The 20,266-nt window shown below is 50.9% G+C and overlaps 1 protein-coding gene across 1 annotated transcript in view; it reads left to right on the forward strand.

Moving 5' to 3' along the window:
* The window catches only part of CACNA1C (calcium voltage-gated channel subunit alpha1 C), a gene marked incomplete at both ends in the record, with an annotated part of 632,466 nt that overhangs the window by 541,317 nt on the left and 70,883 nt on the right, over positions 1–20,266 (forward strand). Inside the window, 8 exons of the mRNA XM_084255863.1 lie at positions 1,908–2,115; positions 3,104–3,224; positions 4,851–4,965; positions 5,681–5,801; positions 6,152–6,221; positions 12,876–13,008; positions 14,609–14,738; positions 15,862–15,921. Of these exons, the coding sequence (XP_084111989.1) occupies positions 1,908–2,115; positions 3,104–3,224; positions 4,851–4,965; positions 5,681–5,801; positions 6,152–6,221; positions 12,876–13,008; positions 14,609–14,738; positions 15,862–15,921 (958 nt within the window). The remainder of the gene's footprint in view (positions 1–1,907; positions 2,116–3,103; positions 3,225–4,850; positions 4,966–5,680; positions 5,802–6,151; positions 6,222–12,875; positions 13,009–14,608; positions 14,739–15,861; positions 15,922–20,266) is intronic.

Below are 20,266 nucleotides of genomic sequence, written 5' to 3' on the forward strand. Positions count from 1 at the left end.
TGTATATTAATATTCTGCACACAGAGGAGTGAGGCTGGCAGGCAAAACAGAGGTGGAGAGAGACTGAATCTGTGAAGGAGAAAGGAGCATTCCAGGCTCCAGGTTGGGAAGAAGTTCATGTTTACACCCAAACTGTTGGCCCATCTGCTTCTGTCACTTAATATGGAACCCATCTCTGGAGAGAGGTGCTGGGACCTGGGGTGCAGCTGTGGGCTGTGTCGGCAGGTCACGTGGCGTTCTCCTCAGCACCAAAGGCAATTCACTGTGTTGAAAGAAGCTGGGAGCATCTGAAGTCCAGATCGTGACCCGGAAGGCAGTCGAGCCAGAGGGAAGCTGTAGAGAAACGCAAGTTCTCTGTCCTTACACACTGCCCCGTGGGAGGCTGTGTCCCTGTGGACCAGACCCTCTTCTTGAGCTAATCCTTTCACAGATACTCCAGGCCCAGGAGCCGTGAGTAGGCCATCCCTAACCACCACCCCACACACACCTTTTCCCAGAGCTGGATTTCCCCAAGGCCATAAAGAAGGACCCCTGTGTTGACAGTGGCAGGCGGGCCTGTGACCACAGGAGTAGGCCCCTCTTCTCCAAGGAACCCCCCTGACAGCCCATCCTGCCCCGGAGACCTCCCAGCCCCATGCAAAGTGTGTGGAATGGGTTTGTAACCTGGGATTTCTCAAATGCATCTGCTTGGCAGAATCCTTTGTAATGCTTATTACAAATACCAATTTCTCCAGGCCCCCAACTACAGCTAGTGACTCAAAATCTCCAGAAGAGAGACCTCGTGAAAACCAAGTCTTTGGACAGGATAAACTTGGGAAACCGCAAAACCATGCTCCCTCTCTTTTTTATTACTATTGTTTTTTAATTTTTAAATGTAGTGGTCGGGTGTGGTCACCGTTCCATATGTCCCCCACCACCAAACACCCAGAGTCCATCACTATATTCCCTGTGCTCTTCTCCCCACCCCTGCTTTTACCCCTTCTCTCCCACCCCCCACTCCTGTACACCTCATCTCTATGGTCAGCTTTCAAGGTTTGCCTTTGTCCATATTTCACATGTCAGTGAAACCACCTGATATTTATCCTTTTCCTTCTGACTTGTTTGGCTTAGCATCAACCCTTCCAGCTCCATCCATGCGTGCACCCTCTGTTACCCAAGGGTGACCTAACTCATGTCTCCGGTAGAGAGCTGCCCCTCTGGGCCAGCCAGGCATCAACCTTGTCTGCAGACCAATAGGGATAGCCATGGTCACTTACCTTTGTTGACCATGCGCCAGGTAATATAACGGACTTTCAAAATTATTATGATTAATAATATTCTTATTCCATAGACGCCAATAATAATTCTACTATGATTCCATGGGATTCCACCCTTGGATGGACCACTGGAAAAAGATCTAAAGTTCTTTCTTAGCCATGACACCTTTTATCCAAATAAAATCTATCCAAAACCCTGAAATAGAGACAAGGAAAAGCAGACCATTCTTACTGGGGAAGGAATTCACATGTATCCTCCAAGTAACCGAAGGAAATGCATGCTACCGTTGTCTCTATTTTTTCCAGACAGGGAGGCAGAAAGAAGGAAAGTTAAGTGACTTGTCAAAGGCACATGGCAGCTAGCGCATGGCAGAGACAGGTCGGAGCTCAGGCTTCTGACTCCTGGGCCCCAGCTCTTCTTCATCACACAGTCCTGCTTCTGGGACCTGGAATTAATTTAGGTTTTAATTAATTGTGAGCTGACCTCTTCATTTGTGAGCTGACCTGCAGCTATACCACCAGCACTATGCCCAGAAGAGGAAAAAGAGGAGGGAGCTGAAATGTGTCTTAAGGTCTCTAGGGGTGTGTGAGTGAGGGGTGACGTGCAGGAGAGTGCGGGGAACAGACACCACCCCCTCTTGTTGTCCTCAGGTACTGGAACTCCTTGAGCAACCTGGTGGCATCCTTGCTGAACTCTGTGCGCTCCATCGCCTCCCTGCTGCTGCTCCTCTTCCTCTTCATCATCATCTTCTCCCTTCTGGGGATGCAGCTCTTTGGAGGAAAGTTCAACTTTGATGAAATGCAGACCCGGAGGAGCACATTTGATAACTTTCCCCAGTCCCTCCTCACGGTGTTTCAGGTATGGCCTCTTCTCTGCTGGGCTTACGGCCGGGAGGAGGGTGGTGGAGTGGCAGGGGGCGGAGGGAGAAGGAAGAAGCAGCCTTGGAAAGGAGGGAAGCTTGACCCTTGCACTGGGCAGCCAAAACCAGCCTAGGTCAGCCACGGAGGGCGCATGCCCAGGAAGGCCTGGATTCTCCCAGGGTGTCCCTACTCCAGCCCTCCATGGAGTCCCACTGTCACATGGGCCACTGTCACATGGGCCACTGCAAAAAAGCCCTTTGAGCAGCTTAACACTCTCAGCTTGTCTTTTCCAAATAAATCCTCTGTGGAAGCCCAAACTGTAACAAAGAAAATCAGACTATTCTTATGGGGGAAGCAGAGGACGATGCAGCTCTGTCTTCGCTGTCCCCCAAGTCTGCCCTTTGCTAACAAGAGAGCCAGCCCCCCAGATTTGTGATTGCATAGCTGTTTCACTTAGGGCTCAGCTCAAGTGGCCCCTGTTTTAGTTTAAAAGTAAATTGATGTACAGATAAAAATGAAAGATATGTGGATGTTGCCAAAATCTTAAAGATGATCCCAAATGACTAGTGTTTGGGCAGAACTGGGGCTACATTTTACTCTCACAGTGAGCACATGCACATTTGTCAAAGGGGGGCTTGATGCCGGGGGCCTGGCTATATGATGACTCTCATCTGCTCCCTATGTGGGAGGAAGAGCTGGTTTGACCAGGAAGTCATTTCAATCACTCCTCAAAAAAAAACATTATGCTGGTGAATATTATCAGTATTATGCAGAAGACTATATTGCTGCCTTTTGTCTAAGGATGGGGTTCAACTGGCCCAGTCAAATAGTTCAGAGCCCCTAGGAGGGCCGGGAGTTGGGGGAGAGGTGGAAAAAAGATCTGGGACATTTTCGTTAACACAGTGGGGCAGGGCAGGGCAGGGGAGTTTTGGGGTTTGCTGTTGGTCTAACGCTGTGTCCCTTATTGGTGGGAATGTGTCATTCAGATCCTGACCGGGGAGGACTGGAATTCGGTGATGTATGATGGGATCATGGCTTATGGCGGCCCCTCTTTTCCAGGGATGTTAGTCTGTATTTACTTCATCATCCTCTTCATCTGTGGAAATTGTATCCTTTGCTCCTGCCTCCCCACCCCGCTGCCCTACCCTCCCTCAGCCTGCAGCACGATGCCAAATAGGTGTGCCCAGCAGGTGCTGCCTTGGGGGTGAAAACCAGGGTGCCCATCCACAGGGCACCTGGGCAGGCAGGGGAGAGGCACGTATGGAGGAGAAAACATCTCCCAGCCCAGAACCACCTTCGCTGTGGAGGCGGGTCTTCCACCCGGAGGCGGGGGAGACCTGCAGCGTTGGCATAGGTGGGGATGCAAGTTCATCATCCTGAAGCAGTTTGGGCTGCAGGGTTGCCCCTCCCCAGAAGGTCTAGTCTAGGAGAATGCCGCCCCCTGGCGGTGCACAGGTGCCCTGCTCACACGCTCTGAGGTGCACACACCTGAGGTTGCCCTGGGCTGTGGCAGCCACTGCAAGCAGGACACTCGGTTAAGGAGGACTCAGCCGTCATCCTTGAAATGACCTTCCTTTCCTCCCTGCTGTCTGGCCAGCGTCCCTCCCTCCGAAGCCTCTCTCCTGGACTTCAGTCCCGGACAGCGCTGGACAGGTTCCCCCATAGGCGCCTGCTGACACAGGCCGTGGCAGGCTTCCAGGGTCTCGGGCTGTGGGTGCTTGTGTCTTCCCCTCATCCTTCTTCCATGCGGGCTGTGTGCAGAGGCTCACATGTGCAAGCTGAAAAGCAGAAGCAGCTCTGGTCCAGGATTCAGGTTTAGATCACGACTTACTGTAGTGCACAAAGCGCGGGCATTCACTCAGCTGACAGACTTCACGTTTTACCTGCTGCATGACCTCAGGCAAACCAAGGGTTCTCTGCCTCATGGTCTGTAAAATGGAGTGATAAAATACTAGTACCTCCTACTTAACGGGTCCTGGTGAGGGTTCATGGGATAATGTCTGCAAAGCCCCTACCGCAGAGCGTGGGCCCAAGGATGAAGAATGCAGGAGCAACCTTGGACAACCCCCCATCTCCCCCAGCCCCCAGGCTGCAGGTTCCCCATACAGGAATGGTGTGGGTGTCTGGGTACCTGGGGGGAGGTCAGACTGACATTAAGACCACACGCTTGGATCCTGCATTTCCCCAACGTGCAGTGTTTCTTGTTCAGGGTTGGGGAAGGGATGGACAAAGAGCGGCTCCAATGAGGAACTTCTAAGCTTTGGTCAGGTCCAGCTGGCCCCTCCCAGGGTCTTTGTACGCGTGGGTTCACATTCAGAGTTGGCAGAGATCTCAGCCGCCTCCTCAGTGCCCGGTTATAATGAACCACTCTTAAGAGCGTTCTGCTGGAGACAATGCTGTTTATAATGTCAATTACACCAGTCATCTCAGTGGGGAAACCAATAATGAAACCCAGCAATTAAAGAGCAAGGCAGGGCTCGCAGCCTCCCTGCCTCCTGCTCCAGCCTTCCCTCAACCCTTGGACACTCCCTGGTTAGCTGGGAAGGTGCTGGGAGGGAAAGGATCTGAGAAGGGACACCACTGGGCTTGGAACCCCTCAGAGTAGGTCATCTTGAGCTTCCTCTGCTGGCGAATTCTATTCCTGCATGTCCTGCACCCCCCCATCACCACCCCCAGTGCCCACTAAAAACCCCAAGGCCAAGGGTCATTTTCTTTAAGAATGGACACAAACAGATATCCTACTGAATGTGTTCTTGGCCATTGCTGTGGACAACCTGGCTGATGCTGAAAGCCTCACATCTGCCCAAAAGGAGGAAGAAGAAGAAAAGGAAAGAAAGAAGCTGGCCAGGTAACCCCCTAAGCGGGCTGGGCCCCAGGGCCCCAGTCCCAGAGTGCCACTCCCATTAGTGCTGCAGAGAGGTGTGCCCTGACCTCTGCTGGCCATTCCTCCGAGAAGGGCACTGGGTCCAGAGCTTCCCCCAGTAAGCTGGGGCTCTGCCCTCCTTCCGAGGCATTGCTCTAAAGTGGAAGCCACCGTGAATCACAGTTTTCACAAGGTGTTGTCATTTCTCTACCTGTTAGGAAGTTAGGAGATTCTCTTTTGGTAAGAGAGGGCCTGCTGGGTGATGATCAGGCCTGCCCGTGTCCAGATAGGGCTGTCACAGCACCCACACTCCTGCTGGGTCCTGAGCAGAGTCTCCAGGAGCACTCCTGAATGAGATCAAAGTCTTGCTCTGGCTTAGACAGACTCTGGACCAGCTGAGCGGCTAGAAGAGGTCAGCTGAGGGCCAGGCAGAACAGGCACAGGCAGGTACCTGGATGGTCAGCTGAGGTCCAGGCAGAACGGGTACAGCCAGGTCCCTGGATCCTGGCCTAGCTCTGTAGCCCCTAAGCTGTCCATGCCACATGCCCCGGATGAAGGAAGGTGGACAGGGGCCCGGGGAATCTGCTCCTAACAGAACATAGGGACATGGTCACCACAGACCCTGGGGTAGTTCCCTTCTACTCCGATCCTTATCATGCCAGTAAACATTCATTTATTTTTCCTCCTGCTGACCGGCCAGGACTGCCAGCCCAGAGAAGAAACAAGAGGTGGTGGAGAAGCCGACAGCGGAAGAGACCAAAGAGGAGAAAATTGAGCTGAAGTCCATCACAGCGGATGGGGAGTCCCCACCCACCACCAAAGTGAGTAGCCGCCGCCATCCAGGAGCTGGGAGGGCCGCTGCCAAGAGAAGGAGGGCACAGGCCAGACTCCAGTGCAAAGGAGGAAGGAAGGAAAGAGGCTGTGATGATGGAGCAGGAGAATCATTGTAAAAATCATTGCTATTAACTTATATAACTGTGAAGAGAAAGCAGATCAGTTGAATCCCAGCCTCCTGTTGCTGCCTGGAAGGACAAGTGCTCAGTGACAAGGTTATGTTCGGGAGTGAACAGCTCAGCCACTGACTGTAACGCGATTTGAAGGTTACTCCAAGCCTCAAAACTAAGGTGCATATCTAACTGGATTCTCCCTCCTCTCCCCCTTGGCTGCTTAGATCAACATGGATGACCTCCAGCCCAATGAAAATGAGGATAAGAGCCCCTACACCAACCCAGACGCTACAGGTACCGATCCCATTGCCCCCCCTGAGGCCGAGAGGTGGGGAGAAAGAGATCCAAATTCTAAAGCCATATGGAATTACACATGTGTTAGGAACCGATGGTTCCAGCTTCCCTTTACAAGTCCCTTGCACTGCAAATATCTCCTCTCTGTATTTAAGCATTAGCAATTATGATCTGGGGAAGAATTATCACCTGGGGGAGCTCCAGGTTTCTTCATAATAATTAATATTATTAATAAATCATGTTTCAGCAGTGCTTTTGTGTCCTTGGGAAGCTGGGCTCTATCTCAGTTTAAGGTTTTATTGTATCATATGTTGTAAAATCATTGTTATTAACTTATATAATTTATTGGCATAACATATGTTAACAGCATTCTGCTCACCTAATAATAATAGTAAATCCTAAATCTGGCTTGCCCTTACCCAGGAGGCAGTGCTGCAAACAGGACAGCTGCCACCACAGATGTCCACCTGTTGCTTTGCAAAATGCGCTCAGGTCTCTTATGACAACAAGAGCTCTTACCAACTCGGTCTCTGTCTTCAATCTGACTGGCAGAAGCCAGCAGAGGGCTTTAATATCTGAGGTCCTTGGGCCTCCCTCCAGGAAACTTTCCCTTGCCTTGAGAAACTCCACATCCTGCACAAACCCTGGACTTACTTTTTTTCCTTTGACCCAGAATTGCAAATATCATTACCAGCTTCATGCTTGAAGTTGTTCCACATGATCAAGGGGTGGTTGATTTAAAGACATTTCCTTCTCTGTGTAGGTTAAGCTATATTTGGGTTGGTAACTCAGTTAGGGAGCTCAAAACCTACATTTATGAGCAAAGCTCAGCTTTCCACTCTGCTTTCGCTCCACCGGCTCCTGCTGCTGTCTGTGGGGACGCTTGCAGGCAGCCATCTTGTGTTGTCCTTGGGAAGCAGGCCCCCGGGGACATTCCATCCTCTCTCAAACCCCACCCCAGCCCACCTCCCAAGGGAGAGAGGATTAGACTTCCTGGGGCTGGGACAGAAACCGTTACAGAATTTCAAAGACATACTAGAAATGTTGACCAAATGCCATGGGAGAATCTTGTCTTGAGCCTGAGTGAGCAAATAAACTTTAAAATGACTTTTTTGAGATAATCAGGGAAAATTGAACATGGACTGGGAACAAAGTGATTTTAGGTCGTTTCGGTTCATCTGACTGGGGTAATAATAGTATTGCCGTTCTATTTTCTAAATGCTTAAATGTTTATGGCTGGAGTCTAAACTATTTCCAAGTTGCTATAAAATACTTCAACCACAGAAAAATGGGAGCAGGGAAGTTAAACAAAACCAGATCTGCAAATGTCAATAGCCGTGGAACTGGGAAGGGAGGGTCCTCCCCAGCCAGGTCTTTCTAGTTTGGGGGGCATTTCTAAAGCTTAAAAAGAAAAGCCATAATAGAACAATTCCCTCTGGGCCTTCAGCAGAACCAGGCCAGCTGACCTGTGTCTCCAGGACCACCTGCCCACCCACCAGCACCCAGCTAGGGGAGAGAGATTTGAGGGTCTTCACACGGGCACCCAACCACAAGCCACCGGACCTGTTCATTTTACAGGGCAGCAGAGCAGATGTTGTTGTGGAGACAATAATCTCAAGTTTCGTTATTCTAACTATACTCCAGGTTTTTCTGTTCTTTGTTGCTCTAACGAAATCAGAGAGAAGCAGGTAAAGGGAGAAGAGGACAAAAACACCCATTGTCACCATATTGACCTTGGTAAAAACACACCTCTGTTGACATGGCTTCTTGATTGTTGGGGATTCTGCAATAGTTTTGCTTTTACAAGCCGAAAAGCCATATCCACATTCTTCTGATTCCTCGAGATCTTTTGATTTTTTTTTCAGTGACCACCTTTCTCTAAACTCCCCCAGACCCAGGCCTTCATCCTCTCCGTCCCAAAGGTCTTCTACCTCTGTGCTGAGACCTCTGGCCCTGAGGCCGCCTGCTCAGCTACCACCCCTAAGGGCTTTAAACCCGCCTCAGAGGCCGCCTCTGCCAGCATGTGCACTCCCCTAGTTTCCATTCTCCCCAAGGACAGCAGGCCGGCCAGCCTGTGGCTCCACGGCCTCTTCCGAGGCCCAGCAGCCTCTGCTTCCCAGCTCCCCCTGCCCTGCCCTGCAGCCAGCTCCTCCGCCTCCAGAACCAGGTGCCGCAGCAGTGCCCAAGGACTCTGCCAAGGCCACTTGGCCCGGAGCCTCCATTCTTGTCGTCTGTCCTTCCCATTTCACGTGTCCTTCCCAAGGGGCAGACACATCCGGGGCGATAACCTCCAATTTCACTGTTCTAATTGTACCCACAACTTCGCTTCCTTCTGAACCATGGAAGTGCAGAGCTGCTCTTGTCCTCCCGTGGTCCTTTCTGCTCTCCAGCCCTTGGGCCCCAGGTGTGTGCCACACAGAGGCCCCTTGGGCGGGGCACAGTGGACCTCCCTCCGGGCCACTCCCAACCAGACTTCCAGAGAGAGAAAGGAGAGTACCTGAGAGCTCGCTCCCCCTCCCCCTGCCCCTCCTTCTCACTCCTGCATCCCGCCTCCCCTGTCTCCACCCCTCTCTCCAGGCCACTGTGCCTGCTTGTCCAAGTTGCACCCAAAGGCGAGTGTCCCGGTACCCAGGAGGAGGGAACTCCAGTGTGCACTGTGTCAGCAGGGCCTCTGCTTCCCAGGAGCACCCGGAGGGGACGCCTGCTTCCAGTTCCCTCAGGACCAGGGCAGCAGTGTGGCCTGTGGGGTCCTGCCCTCTTCCTCTCAGTTTAATGGCCAAAGCTCCCCCTTTGGTTTCAGCCTCCGAGCTTAAAATACATGAAGTCTTAGAAACATCTCCTCCCCCAGGAAGCAAAGCATTGTACCAAGATTGTGCTTTTATTTACTCTGTTAGTTTATTTGCATGAACATACAAATGTTGAGTCACTGAGGATTTAAAATAAATGCTGTGCACATGAAGAAGAAATTGGACACCAGGGCATGGTCGGCACCACGATGGGGCCTGGGCTGGACGGAGAGGGGTGGGGGCTGCCTGGAGGGCGCTGTCTTGCCTGGGTGATGAGTTCAGAGTTGGAGAGGAGAGGTTATTTCAGGGCCGTCCTGTGGTCGTTGACACAGACCTGGAAAAAGTTGGAGATAGTCATTCCCCTAATAACTGCTGATGAAGCACCTACTGTGTGTCTAGCCTGTGGGAAAACAGAGCCCATCCTCCTGGGCTCATATTTCAGCTGGGAGACAGACTGTGAGCAAGAAAGCAAACCCACCAATAAGGAGAGCTGGGTAGCACTAAGGTCACCAGGATAGTAAAACCAAGGGTGGGGTGGGAGGTGGGGGTAGGGGGTGGGGGTTTGGGCTCCATGAGCAGTGGAGGCCTCCTTGAGGATCCCACATTTGGGCTGCAGCCTGAACAAGTCAAAGAAACTAGATGCCTGGAATTGGCCAGACTGGCAAGTGCAGGAGTTCTCGGAGGATGCACCTGTTTGCAGAGCAATCCAAAGAGGGCGGTGCGAGGAGTGGCCAGGACCCACGGGAGAGGGTCCAGGGCAGGACCAGGTAGGCAGGGTGCACGGCTGCACCAGAGGCTGGGTCTCATCTGATGCAGGGGGTTCTCAGGCAGAGGACAATGTGAGCCACTGTCCAGTTTACCTCCTAAGAGACTCACCACTCTGGCAGCTGCATGAAAAAGGGCAGTGCATGGTCAGGAGTGGGATGGGGAAATGAGAGCAGGAGGCAGCTTGCACCCCAGTAATGGAGGGAGATAAAGAAAAATGGGTGGGCTTGGGGTACCTTTTTGTGGGAAGGGGATGAACTGGGCTTATTCACGGCCTAGAAACTGGAGCAAGAGATGAGGAATGAAGGGGGACTGGTGTTTGTGAGTGGAGCCCGCAAAGAGAAGATGCCCAGCACAGAGCAGAGGGCCTTCTCACCAGACTTACCCACACAGCTCCACGCTGGATGTTTGGCACTTACCAATCTGGCATTACCTCCAGCTGCTAGAAAACTGTCTCCCCACCCCACACTCCATGCACTGAAGACCGTAAGCACATCGAGGGCAAGAACTGCTGCTTTGCATTCAATGCTCTAGATGTTAAAAAAAAAAACTGTTTTGTTCCTGTGGGCTGGGGCGGAATCACAGAGGTGCAAGTGATGTAGAGGGTGCAGGGATGGCCAAGGTCACGAGAGGGGCTCTCAGCCACACGGGGGTTTTTCTTTTGAATGCTGCAACCAGCCATCTGGAAACCCCCCCAACTCCAAGTGCAAATGTCTCCCTTCCACCATCCAAGAACAGAGGGGTGATAATGAAGATCCCCCTGGCATCCCACTGGCCTGGGGTGGGGGGGGGGTCACTGAGAGTCTAGATGGTTCAGTTGCCAACCCCAAAAATGTATTTTACCTGACTTCTTACCTGTCAGCCTCTCTCCTTACACATAATACATGCAAAATGGCACCTGCTGTCATTTTTCTGTCTCTACAAATTTGGGCTTGTCTTCAAAAATAGTTTCTTCTAAAATATTATTCCTGGAACTCAGCTGGGGTGTGTCTGAAAGGACACAGACTTGCTTCTCCAGGACTGGAAATGGATAGCGAACTTCATTAAGAGCGAGGCAGCCTATTGCAGAGGAGAAAGTGCGCGGGGTTCTCCACTAGGAACTCAGACAAGCATAAAGCCGGCCCAGACGGTTTTCAATCATCATAAAAGATTAAAAGAAGCGTTTTGCCTGATATCATGAATAAGAAAGTACTGGGCCACGAAGAGCAACACAACACCATACAAACAACTAAGCAGGAGTTTAAGATGCTCCTCACCTATATTTCACTTGTAAATATCATGATTTAGGTCTTTATTTTACTTTAAGGTGAAGACTTTTCTTTTATCGACAACAGTTTGGTTACAAGGCTTCAACCTTGACCTCTACACAGTCTTTCATTTGTGTCCTTCTTGGGCTAAAAATCTTTATTGCTTTGCCAGTGAGCTCTAATTACTCTGGAGAAAGCATCTGGTTCATGCCTTTATTCTGCTGGTCCTCCAAAAACACCCCCAAATGTTTCTTGCTTGATAACCACTTTCTGTCCAGGTCTCCCCCTATTTTTTTTTCCTGCTTCATTTTAAGCAGAAGAGAGAGTACAGAGGCGTGACTGGTTCCTAAGATGGGTTCTCATAACTGTCTTTTTCCCACCAGCTTACGCTGCCCCTGACCTTCTTTGGCAGAGTCCCCCTCCTTACAAAGCTGGTGGATGAGGCAATTTAAATATCATCAAGAAGTAAGGGCTATTATGTAACATGCATGGCTTCTCTCAGACCTTTTAGGACATAAAGAGAAGAAGCAGATACCCTTCAAATAGGCATCTAAGTATCAGATCCCACATGCCAGTGAGTGCATGAGGCTGGAAGTGCTGCTGGAATTCATTTGAAGGGCATTCCCTGGAACCTGAAATTCACGAGAGCCCCATGAGTGGTGCTGTCTCAAGGTGGGAGTCGTCCTAGCTCTGCAGAGAGGAAGGTGAAGGGCAGGTTAAATAGGGAGAGAACTTGAAGGACAAAGCACCAGGCACGGACTGATTGTCTTTGTGTCCTGGGGCTGCCATAACATTTACTGTGAACTGGGTGGTTTAAAACAACAATGTATTCCCTTTCTGCTGTGCAGCTTAAAATTCTCAGATCAAGGTGTTGGCAGGGCCAAGCGCCCTCTGAAGCCTCCAGAGCAACAACCCCCTTGCCTTAGCTTCTGGTGGTTGCACACAGTCCTCGTCCTTGGCTCTTCCTGCATCTCTCCAATCTCTCTGCCTCTGTGTTCCCACCATCTTTTCTCACGTGTGTCTCTGTGTCTCTCCTTAGAAGCTCCGTTACTCCACCCCAGTCCAAGGTGACACTTCCTTAAAACTAATTACAGCTGTAAAGACCCTATTTCCAAAATAAGGTCACATTGTGAGGTTCTAGGTGGGCATGCATTGGGGGGATATTATTTAACCCACTGCAGTGAATGTTCTAAACAGAGTTTGATGTGAGTGGAAAGTTTGTCAGGGAATAACTGCAGGCAAAGGTCAGATGCTCACAACTGACAGGCTGAGTCTCTCCCGTGGAAACAAAGGGATTCCTTTATCGGTGTCGGTGTCCAGAGCTTTGGGTGAAGGGCCTGTGGCACTATTTTTCTGTATTTTCAGGAAGGGGGAGAATGTTGATTTTAAGTTCTTAGAACCTTCAAGGATGTGGTGGTTTGCAAAGGAACCCACGCATGAACTACACATGCCCATGCCCCACAAGCTGCCCACCAATGAGTGACCCCTGGCAATGCCTCAATCTTGCCCAGTCACCTTTTCTAGTGCCTTCCACCAGGATCATGAGCCACCCCAGCTTGCCCAGGACTGAGGGGTGCCCTGAGATGTGAGAATTTCAGTCCAAGACAGTCCTGGGCAAGCCAGGATGAGTTGGTCACCCAACTCACAACCTTCCTTATCAGATGCTCCCAAGAAAAAAGATGAGCTCCAGCAGTGCCCACGGGTACCTCTGAGTCTTGGTTGGTACCCTATGATCTTGGGGATACAAATGACATCTTGATTCCTGTCCTTTGGAAGGTATCTGGAAGTTGGAAGCATCATGGTAAAAATAAGTGGAAGGGGTGGAATCTTGAGCGTGGTGTACTCTTTTCTTGCAGGAGAAGAGGATGAGGAGGAGCCTGAAATGCCTGTGGGACCCCGGCCTCGCCCACTCTCTGAGCTGCACCTTAAGGAAAAGGCGGCGCCCATGCCAGAAGCCAGCGCGTTTTTCATCTTCAGCCCCAACAACAGGTGTGTGGGGATGGCGCGGAGGGCGGGGCTCTGCTCCCTCCGTGATTCAAGCAGCAGGTGCTGGCAGCCCCAACCTCTGGATGGAGCCGGGGCCCTCTCAACTTCCCACAACCTGTGTAAACAGGAAAGAGTTTCTGGATTTCTAATCCAAGTATCTGCATTTATTGTTTTTCCCACTTTTGAAGTGTGTGAACTCCACTGCTGTGCTGTTGGTGACTTCTCCTGGTAACTGACCAAGTCTATTTAACTTAACGAAGTCCCAAGTTCAACGATATCCTAAATCTCCTCCTGCAAAATAGAAAAGCTTAGATGATTTTAACTCCTCCCAGGCCCTCTGACTTATATGTTATTGTTGATTAGTATTTTAGTCCTTCCTGCTGCCTACTACATAGACCCTACCTGAGGGGGTGGTCACTTCAGGCCTCTCCTAACGCTCATGAAACCAGAATATTCTCAGAGCATTTGTCCAAGATTTGATGCTTCTGCAGCACTGGGGTGTCCCAGAGCATTTTGTCAACCACAGTGCCAGGAGCAGAGGTCTGAGGGCCTGGGTTGAAGGCCTCACTCCCTTACTCCACAACACCCATACCTCCCTTCGTGAGTGGAGGGCATAATAATATCTAAGTATGTAAGTATATCACTGAGATAGTACAGCATCACCCTTGACATTCAAGAATCTGGCATTTGTGTGGCTATCAGTGAGGGCCATGTGATGTCTTCTTTCTAACTGTGCCGAGGAGTAGAATTGAATTATGAGCTTTGAAGCTTTAGCCCTGGAGCGAATTGCCTGGCCAGGCTGTGCCAGTCTCTCGGCATCCATGCCTCTGGTCGTTCTGTCACTCCCTCTACTGTGACCCTAGCACAACATGTGGAATAGGGACACCGACCCACCCCCCCACCCCCGTTCCAGTATGGTTGAAAATTCAGTATATAATTTTTGACCATCCCAAAGTTAAGTACTAATCACATGCTCTTGACTGGAAACCTTACCAATATCATAAACCACGACTAACACATATTTTGTATGTTACATGTGTTAAATATGTGATTCTACAGTAAAGTAAGCTAGAGAAAAGAAAATGTTATTAAGAACATCCTAAGTGGATCATCATAAAGGTTTCCTCCTTCTTTGTCTTCACATTAAGTAGTTTGGGGATGAGGAGTAGACAGAGGAGGGGTTAAAATAAATCAGAAATAATTGCAGATGCACAGTTCAAACCACGTTGCTTAAGGGTCAACTGTACATAAAAATAGGAAGCAGATCTCAGAAAAGTGATTTTTTTTTTAAGCTGAGGAAGATTAGCTCCCAAGCAAAGGCCAGTTGTTAATGTCACAGAAATACTGAAAACTTCGAGATTCCCAAAGGTCTCAGATGTAACCCTCCAAAATGTGAAAGTGCTTTAGAACCGCGGGGTTCAGATAGGCGTGCGCTGAGGGCCTGCAGTGGCTGTCACCACCCAGCAGCAGTGAACCTGGGGCTGAAGACGCCTCGCCCTGAACCAAAGAACACCTTTTGCAAACTGCTAGAAGCTGGTGCTCCCAAGTCGGGGGAGCTGCATCCTCATCCTTTTGACCTTTCTCTCCTCTTCCTCCCACACAGGTTCCGCCTCCAGTGCCACCGCATCGTCAACGACACCATCTTCACCAACCTGATCCTCTTCTTCATCCTGCTCAGCAGCATCTCCCTGGCCGCTGAGGACCCTGTCCAGCACACCTCCTTCAGAAACCACGTACGTGTTCTCGCCTTGCACCCCCTCCTCCTGGGAATGGCTGGAACCACAGCTTCTGTTGCTAACCTCATTGTCCCAACAGGAGCCCAATCCCCAATCCATTATCAGCTGGCAGTAAACACTTCTTGACCACAGTAGGGCTTTGGCAGAAAGCCACCATAGGGCCGTAGGGCATAGAACATGGACCCCATGCATGGACCCAGGCTGTCCTGACTGGCCACCATCAGGACCACCATTGCCCCGTGGGTATGTTCCTCAGGAGGCGCTGGCTCCTGTCAGTGGCATAAAGAATAACCAGTGACTTCCTGCCTCACCCCCAAAATACACTGAGCTTCCTAATATTCAGGGAGAGGCGGGCAGCACAGGCAAACAGGTGCCAGTGCTGAGGCTGACCTTACCTAAAGAGCCTTGCTGACATCTAAGAGTCAAACTCCAAGCTTGAAGCCCAGGCAACGCTCTGGTGAGCAGCATTCCGGGCTAGAATTATACCTGCTGTACTCCAAGCCTCAAAGCTTTGTCAGATGCCAGCTAGGTGGGCATGAAGGGCCCACCAATCTCAAGCTGTTGGTGTGCCAAACTATTCACAGTCCTGGAGCCACCTCGGTCCAGAACTTTCTTACTGGGAAAGGTGTTGGCCCTGGCTCTGCTCCTTCACCTGAGACAGAGTAAAGCCCAAAACCTTTAGCCTGGCCCCGGTGTGCCCTGCCACACAGTGTGGATTTCCACCATTGTGGGAAGTAGCTGGTCACTCCTGTGCTTTAAGCTTTCCACTCTGTCCTCTGTGCAAGCACCCAGCGGTCTCACTTGGTTTGAATGTAAATTGGCTTCATGAGAAAAGCATTGAACCTTAGCTGCCCAGGCCTAGGACCAGCTGAGGCCTGCCCTGGAAGCCCCCCTTGGGTAGCTGGGGCTTCACCCAGGGCCTCCCAAGTGGCCAGAGGCAGGCCCCACCCCAGGATCCCTGCTGCATGGGTGCAGAGTCTCCCTCCGCCCCACATGGAGAAGCTCGTGCTTGGTGGTGGGGCGCGTGACCCCGTTTCTGTGGACGTCCACTGACCTCCCTGCCCATCCTGCTTTTCTCCCGCCCCCACCCACTCCCACCCTGTTTCTTTTTGTTTTGCAGATTCTGTTTTATTTTGATATTGTTTTTACTACCATTTTCACCATTGAAATTGCTCTGAAGGTAAAGCCCCGCCCTCGCTCCACCCTGTGCCGCTCACTCTCCACTGTCTGTCGCTAACACACCTGCTCCTCCTGGTGTCGGGTCCACTCTCAGGCCACTAATCCTATTGTGCTTATTTTTCAGATCCTAGGCAATGCAGACTATGTCTTCACTAGTATCTTTACATTAGAAATTATCCTTAAGGTAATGGAATGTGAGCGATGCGTTCTCTCTGCTCTGTCTACCTTTTTCATCCCTGTTTTGTTCTCTCTCCTTTTTACTCGCAAGCCTGAGATTGGAGGAGTTACTGTCTCGCACTTTGTTCAGGCTCAGGAGCCAAAAGAAATGCACCCACCCCAACACCACCCCTTGGCCACTGAGTTGGGCACTGCAGCAGCCAGCAGTGTCTCCACGGATGCCCTCCACACACGCATACACACCACACATACACATGACCCCCCAACACACACACCACACATATACCCCACACGCCACCTCTGGAAAACTGATGACCTTCCCCTAATCGCCTCCTGTGCGGAGGAAATATACACAAACCCCGAAGTGGACAAGCTCACAGGACACGATCACAGGGCTCCCCTTTTGGAAACCCGTCTTCAATGCCTTCCCCCAGGCATGGCCCCTTAGGGCTGGGCTGACTGGCTGCTGTGATGGCCGGCATGGGCTGGTGGAGATGAGGGGCCAGTCTCCTAACCAAGGCCTTTCACCAGACAACTGTCCAACTGTCTGACCTCAGTTACCTGCTGGAGAGCTTTGTCTCAGTGCCCCTGGCCCTAAGCCGGGAGGAGGGACAGGTCGCTGCAGAGCTACAGACAGAGGGCTGATGGCCAAGTGCTGAGAGGAGCAGAGCTCCCAGGCCCCAGGCCCTGGGTTGGACCGCACACGGGCCCACCCCACTGGCCACCAGCAGCCTGGGGTGCTGGGGCCCCAGTTCTGAGCAGCTACAGCTCTCATGTCCTGGAGCGAGAGAACCACATGGCATGAGAGTTTTTCTAGGTTTTATCATATTATTTACATTAACATGTAATTCACATATGACATGTTTTTTATTATTTCTAAATTCTCCGGTATACCTCTGACCTCTAAATCAATGAACGCATCACAAGCTACTTCTTCTGAGGTTCAGGCTAATTTTTCAGAAATAAGGGAAGCTCGGCTTGGCGTTTGTGCTCTTCTCAGAGACCAGGGAGGGATTTGACCCTCACCCCAAATGTGATAGCTCGTGATGCAGCTTAGTGTCTTCTTCCTGGGAGACACCCCGGGCATCAGGAATCCCAGGTCCCTCATCACCCCTTAAAGGGCTGATCCGAGCCAGTATCCACACCTAACCAGGTGCCACCAACAGCCCAAAGACCCTTTCTTCCCAAAAGAAACCCCCAAGTCATCACCCAGACCTTTTGTGTAGGTGACAGTGTTGTCACATCCAGTTGCAATTTCTGGGGACAATTCTGGATTCCCCACTGTGTCCCTGTCCCCCAGAGGCTCTGTTGTCAGGACCCAGCTTCAGTCCTCTAGTCCCAGCTAACCAAGACTGGCCCCTGGGTTTTTTTCTTCCACTCCAGGGAGTAGATCTGACCAGGCCCCAATTCTAGGGCTTGAGGGGAGGGGGGCACACTCTGTAAAATTCTTTTCCATGGTAGCTGGTATTTTCCTGGATTTCAAACTCAGCGAGGCACACAAACACTAGCAATTTCTCTCCTGGAACAAGGAAAGCTCTGCGGCCTGATTCATAGTATCCTCTACGGAGCTTCCCTTGTGGATTTCAATGGTGCTACTTTGCCTTCGAGGTTGCCATGCAAGCAGAAGTGAGAGGCCCCTTTATGCGCATTGCCATGGCAAGACCTTCCCCTTCCCTGCCACCCTCCGGCTCTCCTACTCTCTCCTAAGCTCGGTGTGCTTCTAAATACAAACCCCAATTCCAGTTCCCCTCCCTGCCCCTGCCCGCCGGGTGCTTCGGCCTGGCCCGGCACCGGCCCCCCTGCAGACAACCACATCCAAGGGGGACATTCAGTATTGGACACAGCTAAAGACCTGAGGCTGCTTAGCCTTAAAAAGGAAAGGTCTGTGGGAGCCCAGCAAAGCTGGACCCAGGTCCAGTGAGTGGGAATTACCAAAGATAAGTCACAAGCAATCGCTACAAAAGCAGCCAAGAGAGGTGGTTGCCTCCAGGGCTGGACAGAAGGACCTTCCACTCCTTCCAGCTCAGCACAGTCTCCCTCTGCCCCAGTCCCTTGCTCTCCTGGGGCTGAACACACCCCAGCAGTGGGCTTGTCCTGGGCGGTGGCATGGAACCTCGCAGAAGCAGGATCTGGGCAGATGGCATCCAGCATGATAGTGTCATGGAAGGGCACTGGCCTGCAGACCTGAACTTGGCTTTTTCTAAGGCCCTGAATGCCAGAGACAAATTTTAAATAAATGCTTCATTTTCCCAGTGTCCATCTGCCATTTTTTCAATGACCATTCTTCCTCTGGTTCTGCCTGGGCTTATTATGTTCCTGGCTCCTATGTGGGCACACACATGCGCACACGCACACACACACACACACTCATACACCCATACACACACTCATACACATTCTAAAGAGCTGGTCTCATTTGAGGGTTCACTGAGAAAATAGAGCCAAAGAAGAGAGATTGGCAGTCTGGGCCCTGCTAGTCCATCTATTCAGGGAATGCTTCCCCCCAACCCCAATGCAGGGACTTTCTTGGAGCTCAGTAATGACCTCACAATAACTAAATCAGGAATGAGGAGGGGTCAGACCAGCACCTCTCTAAGACTCAGAGTGAGCTGCCTGGGCACGCTCACCTTCCATGGCACAGAGGTTTCTTGAGTATCATGAATTGTGTCATGCCCAAGTCCCTTCTCTGGGGTCTCAGGTCTTCCCTGAGACAGGACAGCATGCCCCTCAGAGGGTGGGCCTTCAGGAGAGCTCCCACTAATTCCCCCACAGCCTTTTATATAATCTACCCACTTCTAGAAACTGTTGCAGACATGGGTGCCTACATCCCCTGTGACCCCTGCTGCAAGAGATAAATAGAAAAAATTAGGTTGCAAGAGCTATTTTTGCCAATTTCCCCTGTGTCTGCATTTGAATCGCTCTGTGGACATGCTGCTCTGGGCACACTCTGATTCCAAAGAGATAAACTGGATCCCACGTGACCTGGGCTTGCTCTCAGTCTCTTGGCCCTGAGCTCCCAATGCCTCCCTTTGGCTGATGCTATGTGGGCCCTGGCCTTCCACAGCCCTTAACCTGGAAATTTACTGGCCCTTAGTTCAAGTCAACAAAATTAGAAAGGCTATTTCTGAGCCTCTACAGTGACTTTATACCAAGCTCAGAGAAGGGAATAATAGCCAGGTCCTGTACCAATCATTGCCCCTTTGTCCCCTTTTTAGTTCTCAGAGTACTTGCACTTGTTTTCCTGTATATGCCTCCCAAAGTAGCCAATATGTGCCCTCTTTATAGATGAAGGAACTGAAATTCCCTCGTTCAGGAAGAATCCAGAATCCAAATTAAGTTGTCTGGCCCAAGCTTAGTTGGCTATAGTGACAGCTCATATGTCTGTGGAGCTGATACCTACAGATTAGTGTTCTAAGTGCTCTGCATGTAATAACTCAACTGCTGCTCCCAGCCTATAGAGTAATGTAGTCATTATCCCCTTTTCTCAGATGAGGAAACTAAGACACAGAGAAGTTAAGTGACTTGCCCAAGCCACACAAATAAGGTACCACAGGGTTGGCATTCAGACACGGATCTGTTCCAGAGCCTGTGCTCCTAACCCTTGTGCCGTATCTTCCCTCTGAACCAGGGCTCTGGCTGTAGAGCTCATGCAGTCTAGAAGCAAGACAGTAGAACTGAGTTTAGAATGTCTGGTATAGCTCATGAGCATTATTTGGGGCTAGGAAGTAGAAGGGGGTAAGTTACATACTGGTGTAACTTACCAGTGGTCACTAGGGTGACCAGTTACCCCAGTTTTCCCAAGACTAAGAGGTTCCAAGGATTCAGACTTTTCAGTACAAAATTTGGTGTGTCCTGAGAATTCAGGACTATTGGTCTCCCTACTGTGCATGCCCTACCTTCCCCAGATGCCTAGGCTGGCCCTGAGGGTGGATAAAATTTGGATAGAATTTGGAGAGGAAGTTGGAAATTTCCCTCCAAGGGAAACCTAGTCTGAGCAACATCAGCAAAGGGCCTCTCAGGGCTAGAACTACAGACACATGATAAGGAATAGTAGAAATGAGAGCAGATCGGGGGCTGATTGAAAAAGCCTGGCCTGGTCTGGTAGTTGTAAGGCGCCACTTATACATCCTGAGCTGGGGGATGGTTGGGTGGTTGTATAAATGTTTGCT

The sequence above is a fragment of the Talpa europaea genome (genome assembly GCF_964194135.1).
Source record: "Talpa europaea genome assembly, chromosome: 15".
Lineage (NCBI taxonomy): Eukaryota > Metazoa > Chordata > Mammalia > Eulipotyphla > Talpidae > Talpa > Talpa europaea.